This window comes from Oncorhynchus gorbuscha, linkage group LG22 (assembly GCF_021184085.1).
Source record: "Oncorhynchus gorbuscha isolate QuinsamMale2020 ecotype Even-year linkage group LG22, OgorEven_v1.0, whole genome shotgun sequence".
NCBI lineage: Eukaryota > Metazoa > Chordata > Actinopteri > Salmoniformes > Salmonidae > Oncorhynchus > Oncorhynchus gorbuscha.
The window spans coordinates 26,323,154-26,347,823 of NC_060194.1; the positions used below are offsets into that span (position 1 = coordinate 26,323,154).

The 24,670-nt window shown below is 40.3% G+C and overlaps 1 protein-coding gene across 1 annotated transcript; it reads right to left on the reverse strand.

Annotated features, from left to right (window-relative positions):
* Positions 1-6,968: 6,968 nt before the first annotated feature.
* LOC124009831 (desmocollin-2-like) lies at positions 6,969-24,304 on the reverse strand. The gene is made up of 16 exons (XM_046322020.1): positions 24,052-24,304; positions 23,637-23,727; positions 23,228-23,427; positions 22,995-23,099; positions 17,305-17,460; positions 17,062-17,206; positions 16,719-16,873; positions 15,910-16,044; positions 15,544-15,729; positions 15,082-15,329; positions 11,519-11,661; positions 9,392-9,616; positions 8,818-9,039; positions 8,448-8,563; positions 8,006-8,338; positions 6,969-7,578 (listed from the first exon to the last, which is right to left on the reverse strand). The coding sequence occupies exons 1-16, from the start codon at positions 24,112-24,114 to the stop codon at positions 7,381-7,383; spliced, it is 2,721 nt and encodes a 906-aa protein (XP_046177976.1). The 5' UTR covers positions 24,115-24,304; the 3' UTR covers positions 6,969-7,380.
* Positions 24,305-24,670: the final 366 nt, after the last annotated feature.

Genomic DNA, 24,670 nt, shown 5'->3' on the forward strand with positions numbered 1-24,670 from the left:
AAGGACTTTTTCATAGTTTTTCCATTAATTTCCATTCCCTTTTTACTGTCCACTGCCATCTTTGAAATTCATCACCCAATATGACTTGACAGATGTTCCAATCTGGACCTTCTAATTATACATCTCAAAGACATCCTCAGAGTAATTCCAATCAAATTGAGAATTGATAACTTAATATTTCCTATGCTGAAACATTTCATTCAAACATAGTACTACTTTCTTCAACTATGCCTAGGCTGTACAATGATTTGAATCACTGTTAAATTGAAACCTCCCATTAAACATGGGCCTTTGTCAAAACAGTTATGGTAAGGGATTCACTTTCTATTAGTAGGGTTGACTATATTCGTGTTACACTTTTAGATCATATGTACACTACCTTTGAAAAGTTTGGGGTCACTTAGAAATGTCCTTGTTTTTGAAAGAAAAGCACATTTTTGTCCATTAAAATAATATGAAATTGATCCGAAATCAAATCAAATCAAATTGTATTTGTCACATACACATGGTTAGCAGATGTTAATGCGAGTGTAGCGAAATGTTTGTGCTTCTAGTTCCGACATTGCAGTAATAACCAAGGAGTAACCTAACAATTCCACAACTACTACCTTATACACACAAGTGTAAAGGGATAAAGAATATGTACATAAAGATATATGAATGAGTGATGGTACAGAACGGCATAGGCAAGATGCAGTAGATGGTATCGAGTACAGTATATACATATGAGATGAGTAATGTAGAGTATGTAAACATAAAAGTGGCATAGTTTAAAGTGGCTAGTGATACATGTATTACATAAAGATGGCAAGATGCAGTAGATGGTATAGAGTACAGTATATACATATACATATGAGATGAGTGATGTAGGGTATGTAAACATTGTGTTTACGTTGTGTTAGCTAATCCAAATGTATAATTTTAAAAGGCTAATTGATCATTAGAATAATTACAAAAGGGTGTTCCTCCATTAAAGTGTGAATTCAGGAACGCTGTGTGGGAAATCACACAGCAGGGAATGCCTGTGTCTCGTTACAATATGTTTCTAATGACGTGTTATTGTGTTGATGCTATGTTCCTGCCTGCACACAAACCACGTCCTCATGTTGTTCGCGGAGCATCCATTTGATATTCTGAGCAACCCTTTTGCAATTATGTTAGCATAGCTGAAACTGTTGTTCTGATTAAAGAAGCAATAAAACTGTACTTCTTTAAACTAGTTGAGTATCTGGAGCATCAGCGTTTGTGGGTTTGATTACAGGCTTAAAATGGCCATAAACAAAATACTTTCTTCTAAAACTTGTCAGTCTATTCTTGTTCTGAGAAATGAAGGCTATTCCATGCGAGAAATTGCCAAGAAACTAAAGATCTTGTACAACGCTGTGTACTACTCCCTTCACAAAACATCGCAAACTGGCTCTAAACAGAATAGAAATAGAATAGAAAGAATGATTGAGACGGTAACCTTTGACAGACACTAAACATAGTCAGATATGTAATATGTAATATCACTCTGTTGCCAGATGGTGGAGCTCAATATTTGTTCAAGGGTGAATAAAGCATCCGTAGTTACCTCATGATATCACAGGTATTGTGCAAGACTTGGTTTATTTGTACTCTACTGTACAATGAACCAAACCCTTTTAATAATTTACTAGCCATATCCAGGCATGAGAAACAATAGTTACAAGCTAATCAACTTTCTCTCTCTCTCTCTCTCTCTCTCTCTCTCTCTCTCTCTCTCTCTCTCTCTCTCTCTCTCTCTCTCTCTCTCTCTCTCTCTCTCTCTCTCTCTCTCTCTCTCTCTCTCCAGAAAATGAAGGGTTTACAGTAAATAGGTGTATTTTATATGATTTATGTTAAAAGTCATATTAGCAAAAATGACCACAATAGGCAACACGATTAGTTAAAAAATGGGTCAGTTTGGAAACCCAATTCCAAATGAATAATAAGAACACATGTGCATACATTTTCCATTTGAGTCTCATGTACCATTTCCAAAATTGTTTTTTAGTACATTATATAAAAGTACAGACTCATAACTTTAAAATTGTATATCGTACACTGCAGTTGTGGGAAACATGGGAAAGTTATGCTCATTTGAAACAGGATAAACGTGTTATTCCATCTTTTTTTTCTGTGCCCATTCAGAATTGTTCACACCCTCTTAAGCCTAAGCCCCACCCATCTACTTAAGTAGTCATATGAGGCCATATGAGTGATTTAATAAGGTAGTGTAGTAAACAGGTAGTGAAAGAAGTTGCCTACAATAAGGAAAATCTCCAGGTAAAAATAGACTTTATCTAGTCCTTGGCCTATATCCTAACAGGTTGTTCTTCACATTGTCTCTGGTAAACACACTATATTAAAAATAAGAACAAAGTTTATTATGACACTTCTTTTGAATCAATCAATCACACGTCGTTATGACTACACATAGACTCACAGGTTGTCCGTCTGGTTCTATCCTAGGAAGATAAGTTTCTGGGTGCTTCTGTTTAGAATATACGTTTCTGATGAGACAGATGCTGATAGACATGGGATTAAAGAGGTTGTTGATGATATGTGTCTGACAGTTAGTCAGTCATACTGTGGAATTAAGCCTGAGGCTGATTGTATGAACAGGGAGAGGTTAACCTAGGAACATACAGAGATGTATCATGTACGTTTCTAAGTTCCAACCCCTCCCTGTTTGCTCAATAACATGTAATGCCAAGCAATATTCCAGAAATACATAGCTATGACATTCTACAGGGTGGCCAAAATGGTTCCTAATTTGGCTTCTTAAAGTACTCTTTACATATTGATCAATGGAGATATTTTTTTTCTTTTTTGGGGGGGGGGGGGGGCATCAAGCCAAAACTTGGCAGTGATATCATTTAAATTGTGATGGTGAGTAAAAGAAAACCTTTTGATTTCACCTCATTTTAACATTCTGTGGTAAAGAGAACATGTTCAACTTCATACAAAACCCGTTTCGCATCTCAAGAGGGAAAAAATACTATTGTAAGGGCCTCTCTTCAGCTGAATTAAATAATGAAAAATAATAATGATCAGGTGGTACTAGGCTATTTTTAACTTTAGTTTTTATCGATTTAAACAAAAACTATACATCATACACATCAAAATATGTCAAGTGTAGGTCTTGTTCTTGTGCTTCCAATTCCAATGAGTGGTATTATACAGCTATACAGTGGATGGTTAAAGGTGTTATGGTGTGTTCACAACCAAGTGGGAAGTGGAAATTTATCACATCTGGGAAAAATCCACTTAAACGGCCTTCCAACTGGTAATTACTAATTAAATCAGCCATGAATAATACCACGTTCACATGCTAGTCGAAACCAGAAAACTGATTGAAAGTGGCGAGTGTATAGCTACAACCAATTAGCAAGCGGGAAATGTCAGAGTTTCCTTGTTCTGACTAGAATGTGAATGCGTCATCAATCCCCTTGTGACAGGGGGATGGAAGTTTGTTGTGTGCAACAGGGAGGGGCAATTGAATGCAAGATTCACAAAATGTTTTATATTGTTAAAACATGTCTAGCATGTCTGCCTATGGGTAACAGGGTTAACGTTTTATTCTTAACCCATTAAATGTTTTAGCATTTACATTTAAAAATGAATAGTTTCACCATCTGAAATTGAGAGTTAATAGACATTAAAGGGCACTTCATTTCATATAACATGCTTTTAAATTTAATATGGGTGGTATTATACAAGGAGTCACTACAGTACATTCCATACATTTATTGCAACCCCTTTTGCCCTCAGAACAGTCTCAATTCGTCGAGACATGGACTCTACAAGGTGTCAAAAGCATTCCACAGGGATGCTGGCCCATGTTGACTCCAATGTTCCCACAGCTGTTTCAAGTGGACTGGATGACCATTCTTAATACATACAGTTAAAGTCGGAAGTTTACATACACTTAGGTTGGAGTCATTAAAACTCATTTTTCAACCACTCCACAAATTTCTTGTTATTAACAAAGTAGAGTTTTGGCAAGTCGGTTAGGACATCTACTTTGTGCATGACACAAGTAATTTTCCCAACAATTGTTTACATACAGATTAGTTCACTTATAATTCACTGTATCACAATACCAGTGGGTTAGAAGTTTACATACACTAAGTTTACTGTGCCTTTAAAAAGATTGGAAAATTCCTGAAAATGATGTCATGGCTTTAGAAGCTTCTGAGAGGCTGACATCTTGGGAAAATCAAAAGAAATCAACCAAGACCTCAGAAAAAAAATTGTAGACCTCCACAAGTCTGGTTCATCCTTGGGAAAAATTTCCAAACGCCTGAATGTACCACGTACATATGTATGGGACCATGGGACCACGCAGCCGTCATACCGCTCAGGAGGGAAACGCGTTCTGTCTCCTAGAAATGAACGTACTTTGGTGCGAAAAGTGTAAATCAATCCCAGAACAACAGCAAAGGACCTTGTGAAGATGCTGGAGGGAATGGGTACAATTTATCTATATCCACAGTAAAACAAATCCTATATGGACATAGCCTGAAAGGCCGCTCAGCAAGGAAGATGTCAGGAATTGTGAAACATTTAAACTCATATTTGGCTACGGTGTATGTAAACTTCCAACTTCAACTGTACATGAATACGGTTGAGAATGAAACACTCAGCAGTGTTGCAGTTCTTGACACACTCACACCGGTCTGCCCATCACCTACTACAGTACCCCGTTCAGGTATAAAGGTATTTAAATATGTCTTGCCCATTCACCCTCTGAATGGAACATATACACATTCAATGTAAAAAAAATCCTTCTTTAACCTGTCTACTCCTGTTCGTCTATACTGATTGAAGTGGATTTAATAAATCCACTTCAATAAAATCAAAAAGTGTACATTTTAAATACATTCCTTAATATATGTTAACGTATTTAAGAAAAATATTCAGTACCAGTCAAAAATTTGGACACACCGACTGATTCAAGGGTTTTTCTTTATTTTGACTATTTCCTACATTGTATACGAACATCAAAACTATGAAATAACACATATGGAATCATGTAGTAACCAAAAATGTGTTAAACAAATGTCAAATCCAAAAATATTTTATATTTGAGATTCTTAAAAGTAACTACCTTAAGCTTCATGGGGTAGTCACCTGGAATGCATTTCAATTAGCAGGTGTGCCTTGTTAAAAGTTCATTTGTGGAATTTCTTTCCTTCTTAATGCATTTGAGCCAATCGGTTGTGTTGTGGCAAGGTGGTGGTATACAGAAGATAGCCCTATTTGGTAAAAGAACAAGTCCATATTATGGCAAGAACAGCTCAAAAAAGCAGAGAAACGACAGTCCGTCATTACTTTAAGACATGAAGGTCAGGTAATCCGGAACATTTCAAGAACTTTGAAAGTTTCTTGAAGTGCAGTCACAAAAACCATCAAGCGCTGTGATGAAACTGGCTCTTATGAGGACAGTCACAGGAAAGAAAGACCCAGAGTTACCTCTGCTGCAGAGGATAAGTTCATTAGAGTTACCAGCCTCAGATTGCTGTCCAAATAAATGCTTCACAGAGTTCAAGTAACAGACACATCTCAACATGAACTGTTCAGAGGAGACTATGTGAATCAGGCCTTCATGGTCAAATTACTGTAAAGAAACCACTACTAAAGGACAGTAATAATAAGAAGAGACTTGTTGGGGCAAGAAACACAAGCAATGGACATTAGAGCAGTGGAAATATGTCCAAAAATCTCAAATTTCTCCAATTTCAGATTTTTGGTTCCAACCGCTGTGTCTTTGTGAGACACAGAGTAGCTGAATGGATGATGTCCACATGTGTGATTCCCACTGTGAAGCATGGAGGAGGAGGTGTGATGGTGTGGGGGTGCTTTTCTGGTGACACTGTCAGTAATTTATTTAGAATTCAAGGCACCGTTTTGGGTCATTGTCCAGCATGGCTACCACAGCATTCTGCAGCGATACGGCATCCCATCTGGTTTGCGCTTAGTGGGACTGTCATTTGTTTTTCAACAGGAAAATGACCCAAAACACACCTCCAGGCTGTGTAAGGGCTATTTGACAAAGGAGAGTGATGGAGTGCTGCATCAGTTGACCTGGTCTCCACAATCACCCGACCTCAGACCAATTGAGGTGGTTTGGGATGAGTTTGACCACAGAGTGAAGGAACAGCAGCCAACAAGTGCTCAGCATATGTGGGAACTCAACCAAGACTGTAGGAAAAGCAATCTTCATAAAGCTGGTTGAGAGAATGCTAAGAGTGTACAAAGCTGTCAAGGCAAAAGGGTGGTTACTTTGAAGAATTGGTTTAACACTTTTATGGTTACTACATGATTCCATATGTGTTATTTCATAGTTTTGATGTCTTCACTATTATTCTACAATGTAGAAAATATATTTTTTAAATAAAGAAAAAAAAACTTGAATTAGTAGGTTTCCAAACTATTGACTGGTACTGTTATATTTGGCCAATTTTAAATGTTTCACATGTATCCTAAAAAAAAAATATTTTAACCTTCTATATTAAACAGAAGCACCAACAACTTCCTATTCTAAACGGAAGCACCCAGAACTTTATATTCTAAACAGAAGCACCTTCTACTGTAAACAGAAGTACCCAGAACATTCTATTCTAGTCTAAACACAAGGCCTTTTCTGCCACCAATCAACCATAAGAATAAAATTAATTGGACGGACAATTGAATTGTGTGACAAATTCAACATGGAAGCCCCAATGTAGCCTAATCGACAAGGCAGTTTTACTCTTTGATGGCTAAAAAGTGATGAGAAATGCCATTTAGAATCTCATACAAACAGTCTTGAAAAAAAATGATTGGATTACATAGTCTACTTTAGATGGTCATATTCACTCTACTTATTTCATTATCATGTGTTGACTTGTACAGAGCGTACAATGGTACAAAATATAGCTAGGACAATAAGTGCAAGGCATAATTGTTCAGGTTATCCAACATTGAAAGAGAAATATAGACTTTATTTAGCAATGTTTGTACCCCATTCAGTTCATTGGTAATTAGAAAAATCTCATCCAATCTAACATTCAAGTACTGTTTTTACAGCATCTCATAAACAAACATTTGATTCTACAACACTGAAACTTTTACCACAATTTACAAAAAAAAATATTATCTTTGGCACTTAAATCACTAAATGTACACTATTTACAATACATAGTACTTTCCAGTGCAAAAAGGCTCGAACCAACAAACATTGAGCAATTCAGTGTGATGACTGACTCAATGTTTTGTATCACCCTTGATAATAATAGCATGCCAACCCTCTGATAATTCATAATTATCAACAAAAAACAAACATGAGAGAACACTTTCTGTAGTAAAAACAATATTGCAATAGATCTTCCTGGTTCATTTGTTAGTGCAGACCTCAGCTAACACCTTGAACTTTGGCCCCAGTGTGTTCAGGAAGTCCAGGTCTTCCGGGTTGACTTGGTCACTGCAGCAGCCCACCGAGCCAGCTGAAGACCCCACCCCCTCGAAGCCGTACGCGTGGATGATGTCATCGGCGTACCGTCCCTCCTCTTCCGTCCCTAGGTAAGCCAACTTCTGCAAAGAAAAGGTAGACCAGGTAAACATGATACGAGACAGGATGGACATGGTAGCAGACAGGGTAAAAGATGAGAGAGGAGAATGCATGTTGTTATTAGTCCATAGGGAGCAGACAAGGACTAGCCCGAAGGGGGGAGGAAGATATTAGAGTAGGTGATATTACTTCCTTCCACAGGATATTACACTGAAAACAGACAAACCTTTCACCAACCAGACGAGATACATGAAAGCTGACACAGAAGCCAAGGGTTTAGCCAGTAAGTAAGCCAACATTACACATCAGAATTGTCTAGGCTTTCACCAATAGTAAGAACTATATTAAACCTTAGAGAAAAGGCAGAAAATGTGATCATGACGATATTATCCATTTACGGTGTTTACTCAGACTAAAGTAAACACATTGACATTGTTTGAGTTGTTTTACCTGTTGTAGAAACAGCCCGTTGGTTTGCCAGTTGAACTTCATGAAACGTGTGTTGTCAGAAGTCATATTGCCACTGGCATATTGTCCTCCACCATATTGATCTGCACCATATTGTCCACCGCCATTTTGTCCACCGTATTGACTGCCGTTGTATCGGTCAGAGAAGCAGTTCTGCATATCCGTCACAATGACGCTGCTGCCGGACTGCTGTTGAGTGCCCAGGTCTCCTCCCATCTTACCCAAGTTCTTAGCTCCAGCCCACCCCATGTCAATCATGGATCCCTTCACTGAATGGTCAATCCCAGACTTTGGAACAATGATGAGATTTGAATCCTGAAGAGGAGACATAAAAAAACATATGAATACAAACAAGGACCTGAAATCTGCTTTGATTTCATGACCATGAGAAATGTGTGTAATACTTTCAATATCACAGCCTTACCACTGCATCCCCTAGGGCCTCAATGTTAGACATCAGCAGGATACCACCACTGTCTCCCATATCCTCCAGCTCCATTTTCTCATTCTTCGTCACACACACGAATGCACAAAGGATACCTGCGATAAAGAACCAACAAGAAAGTGTGTGAGTGGCACTGCAACAACAAGGCTGTCCGATGGACAAGACGCACGAGTCATTTGTTAAGGAATACAGCCATACTAGCTGATGTCAGCTATTTAAGACTTCACCATTCAATTTCTAATCTCTCATCAGTTTTATATGTTGTCCTATCTTATTATTTGCTTTGACACCAACCTATCAGGGCTACATAAATAATATGAATGTCCATAATAGCCCAGTGGAGACTCACAGAATAGAAGTAGCAAAGCCAGACCGAGCAACATGGCCAGGATGCCCCACACCCCCAAAGATGTGGAGTTCTGTTGGGCCAGACACGCTCCGTTCCTGCAGCGGCAGATCCGGACCGTCACAGTCTGGGTACTTCCAAAGCCCTGCAGGTCCACCACCATCAGGGGGACAGTGTATAGGCCGGTGGGGAGCTCCTTAGTTTGCGCCAACGTCACTGCAGTGCCTGAGGAGGAAATACACTGTTGTTAGGAACAGGAGTTTGTGTACTAGATTTCCAGGTGAGATTATACTATAAGGACTAAAACTCCTGGCTCTAAGAAAAAAATGACACTAAAGAATGTCAGTTAACAGGTGCTGTGCAACGTGGCTCTGTTGAGGTTGCATCTCTAGAGAGTATTTCGGCTTTAAAGTTGTATTCAAGAATGTATGACACTGACTAGTCATTATAATTTATAAATTGTACATTTATGGACTTCTTCCCATGAAATAACTGCATCACTTTTTCAATCACATCTGCAAGACATCGATTAATATAGAGATGCAATGGAGTCAGGAGGTAGGAATCATTTTCATACTGTTGAGTGGCTTCACAGCCCATTTGTCATCATGCTTCTCTCCCAGTTTGAAGCTGAAGGGGGCGGAGAAGGGAACTTGGTCCTTGTCTTCTGCTACCACCAACACAGAGCCCATCTCTCCCCCATCCTTCTCACACAACACCAGGTCTTTAGAGAGGATGTCTGGGACGTGGTCGTTCATGTCTTCCACTTGAATAATCACCGTCCCTGTACCTGTCTTCAGACCTAGGAGAAAGGAGACATATGTAAGAAACATGATAACACAATGCCTTCTTGCTGATTATTATAGTGAGAGCTTGAGTGAGTCAGATTTCCAATCTATTCACTATCACACATGGCAATAAATGGGAAAACTTGGAAGTTCAGTTACAGATGGCACACAGTACTGATATTTTCCCAGTCGCTCCCTGTTATGAATGCAAAACAGAGATAGGGGCCAGTAGATAGCATATGACCAAAAAAACATCATCAGCACATCTGGAATAGAACCGAATAACACAATGTCATGGACCTCAATGACGTGATCACTCCAGGTGTTACAGATGGACTATTATACTCATCATCCTGTCACTTAAACAACACACAAAGAGTTATTGTGTTGTGTGTGAACATAAATCGAACAGAGTCGAGCGTGGAGGGGGTGGTTGAAGCTAACACCAGCATGTGTTATGTATTAGGTAGCATCAGTCAAGGCGTAAAGACGACGACAACCTCTCATCCTCTGTGGTGTAATTCAAGTTGTGCAAACACACTCCCATATCAACATGTCAGTAAAAGGAGGCCTTGAGGAAATGGAATAGGGCACAGTGGTGTTGTTAGCTATAATTATGATGCTTTGTCTCTTCCTTGTTATAGAGTGTTACTACATGTTACAGTGATAGAGGCAGTGAGAGAAAGCAAATGCAAGATTAGCATGCTATTAGCTGGGAGGATATAACTAGGTCCCTGGGGCCGGTTGCATAACACATCTTAAGTTATTTTCCCCTTAAATTAAGGGGAAAAGGGTGCCCATCGGGACCCATATGTGCTTCATTAACTATGGATATGTACAGTAAGCATCATTCAATCTAGTCAAACTGGTTAATAGGCAGGTGGTTAGGAGTGTTGGGCCAGTAACCGAAAGGTGTTTGGATCATTTTGGTCGTTTTGCCCCTGAGCAAGGCAGTTAACTCCACTGTTCTCCGGGCGCGGATTAACTTTTTCAATGCTAGTTGAGGATACTATAGTGATAACGTTTAACATTGGATTTATTACCTACAAAAAGGTAAGATGTGTTTTAATTTGAAGGGTTAGGGTTAGGGTTCTGGTGCTGCTCTACACACACACGCGCTTTGAATGTCTTGAATGTAGTTCTATTTTGCGATCTCTTAAAATAAACGTGATCTCTTTGACGAGACATTCAGCCAGTGATGGTCATCTCCATGGTAACCATAGACTTATTCTGCTATACATACTTTCAAACTACTGTAAACCCAGAAATCCCCCGATCACACATGTAGGCGATGTAATGGCGACGTTGGCTATTTAACCTCATGCTCAGAAACACTTCGGCGGGCCTAACGGTCAACTCGCACCGAACTGCGCATGTGTAGGCAGTCACAGCAAAGGCATTCCTTCGATATAAAGTTGTTTTTGACTCAAATGAAAGCGTGTCAGTTTGCCACTCATGAGGTTGGAGTAATAACATGTTCAACTACTTAAGACACTGGCTCGAATCTAGGTTGCGCCTTTAGATAGAGAAAATGAACAACTAAGGAAGAATTTTTCATTTCACTCATTGACATCTCAAAGCCCAATCTCCGGCCTGGTCTGTTTATTCTGTTTTGCAAGCATTACCGGAAGTCTCGTGATGGTGCGCCTCTGGGTTTAGAAACTCTGGGGTAAAATCCCTTAAGTATGCCCTTACTAAAGGAAAACACTTGAGGGGCTCTATGCAACGCCTTTAAACAATTCCCTCAGGTAAGGGTAAATCCTTAAAAGGAAACACTTAATATGTTTTATGCTACCAGGCCGAAAAGTTTTTAAAGCAATAGATGAGTTAAAATCATCAAAATAGTGATGCATATTTGACTGCACAGAAATGGAATAAATACACATGCGAGACAATGTGTAACAACATCTACTTACTGGCATCCACAGCTTTCATAGTGACGTTGTAAACACCATCCACTACGAAGTGGGACTCCCTGTCGAATGTGTTGGCGATCTTCAGCTGTCCAGTGCTTTCATCGACATTGATCCATGAAGCCGGGTCTGAGACCTTGTAATACCTGAGAGGGAAGCATTCATGAGCATCATGTTGCAATTCTGCCATCAAGTGCTGGAGAGAGAGACAAAACATGGCATACCATATTTTCATGCATGTTAACATTAGAAGCCTCCTCCCTAAGTTTTTTTATTCACTGCCCTAGCACACTCCACCAATCCGGATGTCCTAACCGTGTCTGAATCCTGGCTTAGGAAGACCACCAAAAACCTTGACATTTCCATTCCTAACTATAACATTTTCCAACAAGATAGAACTGCCAAAGGGGGAAGTGTTGCAATTTACTGCAAAGATAGCCTGCAGAGTTCTGTCTTACTATCCAGGTCTGTACCCAAACAATTTGAGCTTCTACTTCTAAAAATGTACCTTTTCAGAAACAAGTCTCTCACCGTTGCCGCTTGCTATAGACCACCCTCTGCCCCCAGCTGTGCCCCCGACACCATATGTGATTTGATTGCCCCCCATCTATCTTCTCAGCTCGTGCTGCTAGGTGACCTAATCTGGGACATGCTTAACACCCCGGCCATCCTACAATCTAAGCTTGATGCCCTCAATCTCACAATTTATCAATGAACCTACCAGATATCACCCCAAGTCCGTAAACACGGGCACCCTCATAGATATCATCCTAACCAACTCACCCTCCAAATACACCTCTGCTGTTTTCAACCAAGAACTCAGCGATAAATGGCTCATTGCCTGCATCCGTAATGGGTCTGCGAGCAAACGACCACCCCTCATCACCGTCAAGCAGGCCTTTCTAATCGACCTGGCCGGGGTATCCTGGAATGACATTGACCTCATCCCGACAGTCGAGGATGCCTAGTTATTCTTTAAAAGTGCCTTCCTCACCATCTTAAATAGGCATGCCCCATTTACAAAATGTAGAACCAGGAATAGATATAGCCCTTGGTTCACTCCAGACCTGTCTGCCCATGACCAGCACAAAAACATCCTGTGGTGTTCTGCATTAGCATCGAATAGCCCCCGTGATATGCAACTTTTCAGAGAAGTTAGGAACCAATATACACAGGCAGTTAGCTTTCCTAAGGCTAGATTCTTTTAAACAGAAATTTGCATCCTGCAGTACAAACTCAAAAAAGTTCTGGGACACTGTAAAGTCCATGGAGAATAAGAGCACGTCCTCCCAGCTACCGACTGCTGAGGCTAGGAAACACTGTTACAACCGACAAATCCACTATAATTGAGAATTTCAATAAGCATTTATCTATGGCTGGCCATGCTTTCCACCTGGATACCCCTACCCCGGTCAACTGCCCGGCACCCTCCACAGCAACCCACACAAGCCCCCACCATTTCTCCTTCACCCATATCCAGATAGCTGATATTTTGAAAGAGCTGAAAAATCTGGACCCTTACAAATCAGCCAGGCCAGACAATCTGGACCCTCTGTTTCTAAAAATGATCTGCCAAAATTGTTGCAACCCCTATTACTAGCCTGTTCAACCTATCTTTCGTATCGTCTGAGATTCCCAAAGATTTGAAAGCTGCCACGGTCATCCTCCTCTTCAAATGGGGAGACACTCTAGACCCAAACTGCTACAGATCTATATCTATCCTACCCTGCATCTCTAAGGTCTTCGAAAGCCAAGTTAACAAACGGATTACTGACCATTTTGAATCACATCGTACCTTCTCCGCCTTTGCAATCTGGTTTCCGAGCTGGTCATGTGGGTGCACCTCAGCCACACTCAAGGTCCTTAACGATATCATAACCGCCATCGATAAGAGACATCGACCTGGCCAAGGCTTTTGATTCTGTAAATCTCCACATTCTTATTGGCAGACTCAACAGCCTTGGTTTCTCAAATGATTGCCTCGCCTGGTTCACCAACTACTTCCTTCTCTGATTGAGCTCAATGTGTCAAATCGGAGGGCCTGTTGTCCGGACCTCTGGCAGTCTCTATGGGGGTGCCACAGGGTTCAATTTTCGGGCTGACTCTCTTCTCTGTATACATGAATGATGTCGCTTTTGCTGCTGGTGATTCTCTGATCCACCTCTACGCAGATGACACCATTTTGTATACTTCTGGCCCTTCTTTGGACACTGTGTTAACTAATCTCCAGATGAGCTTCAATGCCATACAACTCTCCTTCCGTGGCCTCCAACTGCTCTTAAACGCAAATAAAACTAAATGCATGCTATTCAACAGATCATTGCCCGCACCAGCCCGCCCGCCGATCCAGCATCACTACTCTGGACGGCTCTGACTTAGAATACGTGGATAACTACAAATACCTAGGTGTCTGGCTAGACTGTAAACTCTCCTTCCAGACTCACATTAAGCATCTCCAATCAAAAATTAAATCTAGAATCGGCTTCCTATTTCGCAACAAAGCTTCCTTCACTCATGCTACCAAACATACCCTCGTAAAACTGACCATCCTATCGATCCTTGACTTCGATGATGTCATCTATAAAATATCCTCCAACACTCTACTCAGCAAACTGGATGTAGTCTATCACAGTGCCATCTGTTTTGCCACCAAAGCCCCATACACTACTCACCACTGCGACCTATACGCTCTCGTTGGCTGGCCCTCGCTTCATACTCATCGCCAAACCCACTGGCTACAGGTTATCTACAAGTCTCTGCTAGGTAAAGCCCCACCTTATCTCAGCTCGCTGGTCACCATAGCAGCACCCACTCGTAGCACGCATTCCAGCAGGTATATCTCACTGGTCAACCCCAAAGCCAATTCCTCCTTTGGTCGCCTTTCCTTCCAGTTCTCTGCTGCCACTGACTGGAACCGAACTGCAAAAATCACTGAAGCTGGAGATTCCCATCTCCCTCACTAGCTTTAAGAACCAGCTGTCAGAGCAGCTCACAGATCACTGCATAGCACTCATAGCCCATCTGTATACAGCCCATCTATCTACCTCATTCCCATACTTTATTTATTTATTTAGCACCACAGTATCTCTACTTGCACATCCATCTTTTGCACATCTACCATTCCAGTGTTTAATTGCCATATTGTTATTACTTCGCCACCATGGCCTATTTATTGCCTTAACTCCCTTATTTGACCTTATTTGCACTCACTGTATATAGACGTTGTATTATTTTTTCTACTGTATTATTGACTGTATGTCTTGTTCATTCCATGTGCAACTCTGTGTTGTTGTTTGTGTCGAACTGCTATGCTTTATCTTGGCCAAGTCGCAGTTGCAAATGAGAACTTGTTCTCAACTAGCTTACCTGGTTAAATAAATGGTAAATAAAAAATAAAAACAATTTCACAGTACCTCTATTTTCTATTGAAACATCATATTATTACTATGACCATTATCAATATGGTCAGACAATATGCCATCTCCTATGGTCATATGGCAAGACTGCACAAACAGATCTGGAACCAGGCTAATAAAGTATGACATTGAGGTAAACTAAGATCTTACTTGATGCCAGCGCTGCTCTTGGTCTCTGGGTCTACAGCAGAGTATGTTCCGATCAGGGTGTCGTTTGGAGTATTCTCCTGGACAGTAAATCGTACGGTGGGGGCAGTGAACTCTGGCCCCTCGTCCACGTCCCCCACTGTGACATCCACAGGGATGGACACCCACTTGGCATTGGTCCCACTCAGCTCAGCCTGGTTACGGGCCATCACATCCAGCTTTAGGTTCTTGGTCTTCTCGTAGTCCAGAGGCTGGTGACACAGCGAAGACAAGGAGTGTCATTTTATTGCATTATTATTGGACTATCAGCCATCAATGACATTGTCATTGTACAAGAGTAAATAAGTATTTTGTTTCAAGATTTTGACTCTCTTGATGTTATGGGATAATTTGCCTTATTTTAAAAATTAATATCAACATCAAGATCAGATCAAAAATATAGGTTAATTGTGAGTACCAACTCACCTTTGTTAGGTAAATTAGTCCTTCATTTGTTTTTGGGTCTCTTTCCATCCTGAAGTTCCCATTTTCGTTCCCCTTGGTGATGATGAACTCAGAGTTCCAGTTTGGTGTTTTAATTAAGTCCTTGTCTTCAATAGGGATTCTGAGGATGAGGCCTTTCTCTTGGTTCTCCATAACACTCACATTATACTGCAAGAGGAAAGCAGCATGTTAAATTATCTGACTGAGGTATATTGAATATCCATACTCTATAGCAAACAAATTATAGCACATTTTCACCATAACTATTGTTTTGCTGCCAAATAAACTGCGATATAGAATTGTCATTACTGTAAAAAAAAATATTCAAGATTATTATATTTTCCTTACAGATGTCTTTTTAAAAGTGGGAGGGTTGTCGTTGATATCTCCCACAACTATTGTGGCTGTAGCCGTGTTTGATAGACCATTCAGAGCGCCATTCATGTCTCTGATTTCCACTGTCACTAAATGTTCGTCGTTCACCTGAAAAACAAAATCCCCAAATATACATTTAGTTCAAATATACACTGAGTGCACAAAACATTAGGAACACCTTCCCAATATTGAGTTGCACCTATTTTGCCTTCAGAACAGCCTCAATTCGTTGGGGCATGGACTCTACAAGGTATTGAAAGCGTTCCACAGGGATTCTGGTCCATGTTGACTCCAAAGCTTCCCACATTTGTGTCAAGTCGACTGGATGTCCTTTGGGTGGTGGAACATTCTTGATACACACGGGAAACGGTTGAAACATCTAACCTTGTTGCTGTTCTTGACACACTCAAACGGGTGAACCTGGCACCTACTACCATACCCTGAAATATTTGGTCTTGCTCATTCACCCTCTGAATGGCACATACACGCAATCCATGTCTCAATTGTCTCAAGGCTTAACAATTCTTCTTTAACCCGTCTCATCTTCATCTACACTGATTGAAGTGGATGTAACAGGTGACTTCAACAAGTGATCGTAGCTTTCACCTGGATTCACCTGGTCAGTCTATGTCAGGGACAGAGCAAGTGTTCCTAATGTTCTGTGCACTCAGTGTATATTAAAACATGATTAATTCAAACAATGATAGCAGTGGTCACCAATGTGGAACCCTGGAAAACTAAGTGAGATATTTTGAAAGTACGAAGAGGAGACTAACTCTCACCTCTCTGTCAAGAGTGTCTGTTTTGGTGCTGATGACTCCTGTCTCTGGGTTGATGTAGAACAGGTTGGTCCCAGAGAGGAGGGAGTACCTGATCTTAGTGTGGTCTGTACCAGGCTCGTCTTTGTCTATGGCATTCACCTTCCCTACAACGGTACCTGCAATGGAACACATTACAACACACAGGCTATTAGTTCATATCCACAAGTTCCAGTTTCAAATGAATGTCTGGATGTGTGACAAATGTATCTGTAAATGTACTAATTCGTGAAACATATGGCACTTTTTCTATGTACTGTATTACAGAGGCTAAAGGTATTTCTTACTTCAGCTGTATGTTTCTCACCTGTGTTGCTTTGTTCCAGCACAGTAAACTGCAGTTGTCCAGTGAAAGTTGGTGCATTGTCATTCACATCTTCTACATTCACTGTGATGGGTAATGGTAAGTCTGTCTCCTGGTTGGTGTATCTGTCAAACACTCTGGCTTGAAACTGAAAAAAGAGATGTCATGTTTTATCATCATAGATAATCAATAAATCAATTATTAAATAATAAACCAATAAAGCAATAATTGTTGTCTACTACTCACTATAAACTGAGGGGTAACCTCGCGGTCAACAGCTCTGTGGACCTTCAGCATCCCAGTTTCCTTTACCACACTAAACACACCCACAGGGTCCTCTGTCACACCAGGCCCACTGAGGGTGTAGTACACATTGTATGCGGCAGAAGAATCAGATGCAACCTAGACCAGGAAACAATCTCATATTATCTGGGGTCAAGCTTCAACAAGCAGTGGGATAATCATATCATTCGGGTTAGAAAATTGTACAGTAATGATGTGTTTTTGGTTGGATATGTTTCTCAATTTCTTTCCTTGGTTTTTGCAATCTTTATCACACCATTTGCCATTATTGTTAGTCGTATGGTTTGGCCTCAGACCAGTAAGTGTGAGCAGAGCCTGCTGAGCATCTGGTACATGTCATTGGCTTGGGCTAGTGTAAGAGTGTTTGCCTGATCACAGCCTGGGCGTATGTGTGACTTCCATGTCGAGGCCCTTTTGGCAGGAGTGGGGGGTATGGGTTGGGCAGGAGGGGCATAGGTCTGATCTTCCTACCTCCCATCTCACACACATTGACCGCAGCCCTTCCCACGCCCTGCTGCAGCTCTCCCGAATCGCGAAGCAAACAAGTGCTGTTTAGAATAACTTTTCTCAAAGGTTTCACAGAAAGCACACATGTATTTCTATATCCTCTCCAAAAATCATGATATTATTTGAATAGTGAAAATATTTCTAAAACCCATCCCTCGTGTTTACACAGGCAGCCCAATTCTAATATTTTGCCAGTAAATCGGTCTTTTGACACAGAACACTTAGTCAACAATTATAATGCTTTAGACCTTTTACTTGCTAGGTGGGTATGACCATTTCTGTTTTGCAAAATGTAGAGACACAGAAAACCTGAGTCTACGCCTTCACTATGGTGAATCACTAAAACAATACAGAAATACACTACGGATAAAGAAGGTAATTAACCACATGTTGTAATACATATATAAGGCATTATTAGTAGTAAGTGTTTTGATGATTGTTGATGTTATAGATTAAGGACAAAGAGGAAACTGTAATAACGTGTACAACTGTGTGACTTGCAAATATTGAATAAAAAGTAGAAACTAGACCCAAAACCCTAGGGGAGAGAACGTCTCTGACACTCCTGTTCTAGGGGAACAAGTCTAGTTTCTACACAAAAGACAATTTCAAGGATTGGACAGCCAACTCATGTATATTGTAAAAAGCAAAGTTACTCTGTATTAATATTCAAGCAGTATTAACCGACGGGTGTAGGCATTAAATCGTAAATTGTTTGTCTAGATACTAGTGATTGGGAACCCTATAAGAGCAATGGCGAGTTGAAGAGTCTACTGATTGGGAACCCTATAAGAGTAATGGCGGGTTGAAGAGTCTACTGATTGGGAACCCTACGAGAGCAATGGCGAGGTGAAGAGTCTACTGATTGGGAACCCTATAAGAGCAATGGCGGGTTGAAGAGTCTACTGATTGGGAACCCTATAAGAGTAATGGCGAGGTGAAGAGTCTACTGATTGGGAACCCTATAAGAGTAATGGCGGGTTGAAGAGTCTACTGATTGGGAACCCTATAAGAGTAATGGCGAGGTGAAGAGTCTACTGATTGGGAACCCTATAAGAGTAATGGCGAGGTGAAGAGTCTACTGATTGGGAACCCTATAAGAGTAATGGCGAGGTGAAGAGTCTACTGATTGGGAACCCTATAAGAGTAATGGCGAGGTGAAGAGTCTACTGATTGGGAACCCTATAAGAGTAATGGCGAGGTGAAGAGTCTACTGATTGGGAACCCTATAAGAGTAATGGCGAGGTGAAGAGTCTACTGATTGGGAACCCTATAAGAGTAATGGCGAGGTGAAGTGTCCACTCTATAAAAGTTAAATACTCTTAAGTCTGTTTGATATTATCTAAGATTCCGAAACACGCCTGACGGCACCACAACGGCTAATCTCTGAATAAAAGGGCAGGATACATAACCAGGCCAGTCCGGCGGGCCTGTGAGTCACCTGTTAGCCGGGTGACATAAGAACTTGACTGAAATGACTTGTATCACTCTCAACGGAGTACCTTGATGGTCCTAAAGAAAAATCCCCTACCGCGACACTTGGCGCCCAACGTGGGGCTCGATAATATCATATATATACAGATAGAGAACCTACCAAGAAAATCCTTGAGGATGAGGAAATAAGAAAAGTACTATAGAGTTTATAACTAAATAGGAAATCTTGTACAAAATCTCAAGGTAAAGATGGAAAAAAATATGAAGGTAGAAAAAGAGTGATTTTATAAGCATTACATTTAATTATGAAAAGAAATGATGGATCCCATACTATGCAACATATATACAATTATTGATGAGACTGATTTAAGATTAACCCAGGTTATTGTTAGATGAAATACAGTGGACTCCTGAAGGAGAGATTTCATTAGTACAGAAAACATATGCTATGTTTAGCAGGGTTTTGGCTTTATCTAATCATTTGAAGGTTTGCCTTTAAATAGTAGAAAGATGACAAGGGTATATGGCATCTGTTGTGATCCAGGATCATTGAGAGTATCGGGTTAATTAAGCTGAACTATATCATTATTTTATAGCTTACTACATAGAAATGTTAAGTTCTATAAAATTCATTAGTGCAAACAAGGAGACAATGAAACAGTCAGTCAAAATGTGGAAGCAGAAACCATATCTGGTACTGAGAGTATTAGCTGCGGCAACAGGAAGCAGATGTGGAAGCGAAAAAGGCCGGTTTTAAACCACAGCCTTTAAAGCAGCAGTTGTTAAAAGAGTAAGTTAAACATAGACATAACTATATTGAAGGATTGTCAGTCTAAGAGCACCAGTGAAAGAGTGGGGGCTCGTCCAGGATCCATGTGCAAATTTATTCGGTCAGTTAGACATCGACACAGGAGTAGGGGAATGGGATTTTACATAGACGCAAATAATGCAAAGAGAGGCTAACCTAGAAAAGGCTAGTCAAAGAAAAAAGACAGCCGCAGTGCACTGAGTGGACACCTCAGGAGACGCAGGGGTACCCACTAAACCAGGGAGAAGAGATAGGGCAAGGCAGCAACCCCAGCAGCAAACCCAAGCAGGGCCACAGGCTCAGAGTAAACTGGCCTTCCAACATAAACCCAAAACACCCCAAAAGGATGGAGGTAAAACTACCTGGCAAAAGAAAGACCCCAAACCAAGTGACAATACGGCAGCAGGACCATCAGGTGTTAAAACCGGGGGCCCCCCAAAAAGCAGCCTCCCTGGACGTAGCGGCCTTTGGAGCCTTCACACAGGAGGAAAAAACTCAAAGGAGAGAAGATTATGCTAAGTGGAATGAGGCGAACCCTGGTAGGAAATGAAAAAGTGCAAACTGGTTAACGGGAACCCTGGAAAGAAACTTAATAGCACCAATAGTGGGCAAGTCTTTTCTTATAGATACCGGGGCAGACCGCAGTATGACTAATAATCCAGGAGAACCAGTGGGTACCCTCAGGGTAAAATTTCCAGAAGGACAACAAAAAGATGTGAAAATAATCAACCATTTTAAACCTGTAAATGTTCTAGACAAATTAGAGAGGGTCAGAACAGAAACGGACTTACCAGAGAAAAATATCAAATAATAGAAAAGCTAGGTGAAATAAAAATACAGCAGTTTAATGACGGTAACCTACTAACCTCTAATGAAGAATCTGAAAGGACTATTAAGTGTTTTAACAAACTCCTTAAAGGCCCCATACAAAAATATGACACGGAAGGAGCCAAAATGGTGCTGTTGGAAATATATTGGAATAAAATAATGGCCCTAGCCCAAGGCCAGGACATAATAATAAAGGACAATTAACTTAACAAAATGTGGGCACAACTAGTTGAGGGAAGTAACCACAACTAGTTGGGACAAATGGTGAAATGTAGTTTGTATCAAACCAAGAAACGGAAGAAGGGCCTGCTCCCGTGGTACAAAAGAGGAAGGTCACAAACATAGAAAAACCCAGAGACATAGAGACATAGAGGTTTTTACAGACGGCAGTGAGAAATCAGGTCCCACTGTGTGGGGTTTTATTATAAAAAATATAGAAACCTGTAATTACCTGTAATTATACTCCGGGTTGCAATTCGGCTTGCAATCCTTATTAAACAAACTAACCTCTGATCAAAGAAGTTTCCTGTGGTCTCTTGTATAACGTAGGGCAGAATTCCCTTACAATACTAATCAAATACCAATTGATTTTTAGAATATACAACTGTCCTGTATAGGCTGCCTGAACCTGCATGACATGAGCCGCCCTCACGCTCTCTCCTTTGATAGAAAGTTCTGCGTCTATTAATGTCAAATAATAGGCCTTACATACAGTCAGTCCACACTCAGAACACTAGCTTACTATATTGTTTCATTATGCAGTGTACTATATATAGCTATATACTGTATTTAGCTGCTATTGAGAACTTTTTAAAAATACACATCAAATAGCCAAACAATGAGGAAAAAAGTCTGCTTGAGGATAAATTCAGCCACTATTTAATGTTGAATTTAGTGGGTTTGTCTGACTAATAGCCTACACAAATGGGCTGCAATATTCAAATGAAATTAAATACAAATAAATCCAACTTGAAAGACTCCCCTGGTGTCCTAATATATTTTGATATTGCAACCACATAATTCAATCGCCGGTTCACCAGCATGAATGAAATCACAAACAGATTGTTTTTGTTCAAGCCTTCAAGAACTGTTGTCTGCTAATGGTGATAATCGGTTTGCATTTGCCAATGTATTGTCTTTCCAATATCCAGACAACCTGTCCCCAGAGCTTCCTATACAGTAATTTAATCTATCTCTGTGACGTGTTGAGGCCGGCAATTAAGTAGAGCGAGAGGCTCAATTAAAGATGTTTCAGAACTGCTATATTTGAAGCACAACTCCCTTCTGCACAGTTTCTTGTCTACAAACAACTCCATTCGGATTAAACAGCCTAGCTGTTGGTTGCTCATTGTAGTCTACTTCTTCTCATTAAGGTTACTTCATTCAGACATTTTTCATTCCATTTTGCATTGATTAGAAATATCCCACTTCACCTGCTAGGCTAGGCCTTCATGGAGCCTCTGCCCCTTGTAGAACAGCAGGCTACATGTGTGAAACGTGTGTAGACTACCGGTATGTATTTGTTATGGGGCGCAAGTCATAAAAAATACATTCAAAAGTGTGTTGCTTTATTAAATGAAGAATGTCAAATGTCATGTTATACACTTGTGTGTAGCAATGTCACATGGCTCATTTGATTTAATTCAGACAAAGCCTTTTCATTGTTAAAAAATGCCTGTATTATTTTCTTCTAAAAAGTGAATACTCACACAACATCCATTGGGATATTATATTAATAGATTAACCGTGCCCACTAATCCTGTGTATACATGTATGTGGTTGGGTGTGTATGGGTGTGTACCATCTGGTGAGGGCGTGGAGCATACAGGCACAGAATGTGCCTTAGCCACAAGTGAGAAAGAGTGAGAAATAAAGTGGATCATGGGTAAGGAGAATTGAAAGCACAGGTAGAGGATAATTTGGCTGTTGCCCATGTAGGAGTGTGTTATGACTACATTACATGAAATATGGACAAAGCTTCGGCTTATTGTCCATATTCAAATAGACAGACTGTGCTGAAAGTAATGGAAGTTGTAACTTATTTTAAGGACATTACCAGATCAACTTCCTTTGGAAATGGAGCGACGTCGTTTTCTATGATGTTGAAGGGCAGAGGGCTCCAACGTCTTTTGGAGCGCTTTAGTAGACCATCTTTCAATACCTGAAACATGCGGGGGGGAAGTCACAAAAAGTCACCACACTACAAACATAATACAGTACTTATTTCAAAAGTATAGGACTAGCATCTTCAACATCTTTTACTCTAAGCCCATGTGGAATCCACCTTACTTTTCTAGAGTTCTGGACAAGGTAAACATCCATGTTTTTCTTCTGACCATCGGGGTCCTGAAACTGCACTGAGAATGTCCTGCCATTGGCTGGTACCATAGTGATGTGGACTGTTACTATAGTTCCATCTGCCTGTACTGTGAAGTCCGGGTCACAAGAGGTAAAATGCAAGGTCTTGGTGTCACAGTTGTCGACATCAACTGAACAATGAGAGAGAAAGAAATGTTATGAACTGTACAATTACTAAAAACAACATGAATTATCCTAAGCACGATAACGTGATTATGATTAAGGATGATTAAGGATGTCAACTGGTTATAAAAAGTGTATGACTATATTGATTGTTTCATTCAGTATCAATTACATACAACGTTTGACAGGACTGGAGTATTTGTGAATGTTTAGTTACCTTTTGAAATAACATGCCCAACTGGTACTGTCTGAGGTACTGCTGCTTGTATGGAGCCGGGGATAAAGCAGGAGTCCGCACATGAGATGATCTGGAGTTAACACAGGAGAGTGATATTGTTCATTCTAACAACGTGCATATCATACGATAGTTGTGTTACAAATATCGTACTGCAATTATTTGTATTGTCTATTATTGGAACCAAAAGAATGAGACATTTACAAGAACATAGTCTGCATAGGTAATTGTATCAACAAGCCGCACCTTGCCAGTGATATACAGTCTAATATTACACAACTGCACAAAATAAATGTTACGTTTGCCAATTCAATTACATTCATAGACTCGAAGGAAGTTGACAAATCCAAATCAAATGTCAAAATTACAGAAAAACTTTAATTTCATATGTACTTACCAAAAAGATGCATAAATTGACATTTAAGTTCCGTTCCATTTTTGTTACTACCATTCGAAACATCAAGACTATAGTGACGAAACCACACCCAGGAACAAGAAGTATAAGTGTTTCTGCCAAGGGCGAGGATGAGAGGGTGGAATATCCTTACACCAATCAACAGTAACCGAATTGTGTCCGTATGCGTCTTCCATTGGAATGACGGTTTCATTTATGAAAAAGTACCCCGCCCGCGATTACTCAATTGGCTACCTCGACGACGGGACGCATTCCTCGTCTAAGTACTCCACCCTCTTTCAGTCTGTGAAAATAACAGTACAGAGGTGTGATTTAACATGTGATCAGCTGCTCAAAGCTTGTGGTTTGGTGTGAGCCATGCACGCTAAGCAAATTGGTTATTTCGAAAGAAATCACAGAGAACAAATGTTACCAATAGGGGGAAGCATTGTATCGGTAATGAGTTGTTGTCTGAAAACAATGGAATGTCCTGTTGGCTTTTTTTCTCAGCGATCAACTGTCCCATGCAATGGATTTAAAATGGAAATAAATAAATTGTTTTTTCTATATCTAAAAAAATTAAAGCAAGTAGACAGATAAAGCTATTTTGTCATGTTAATTG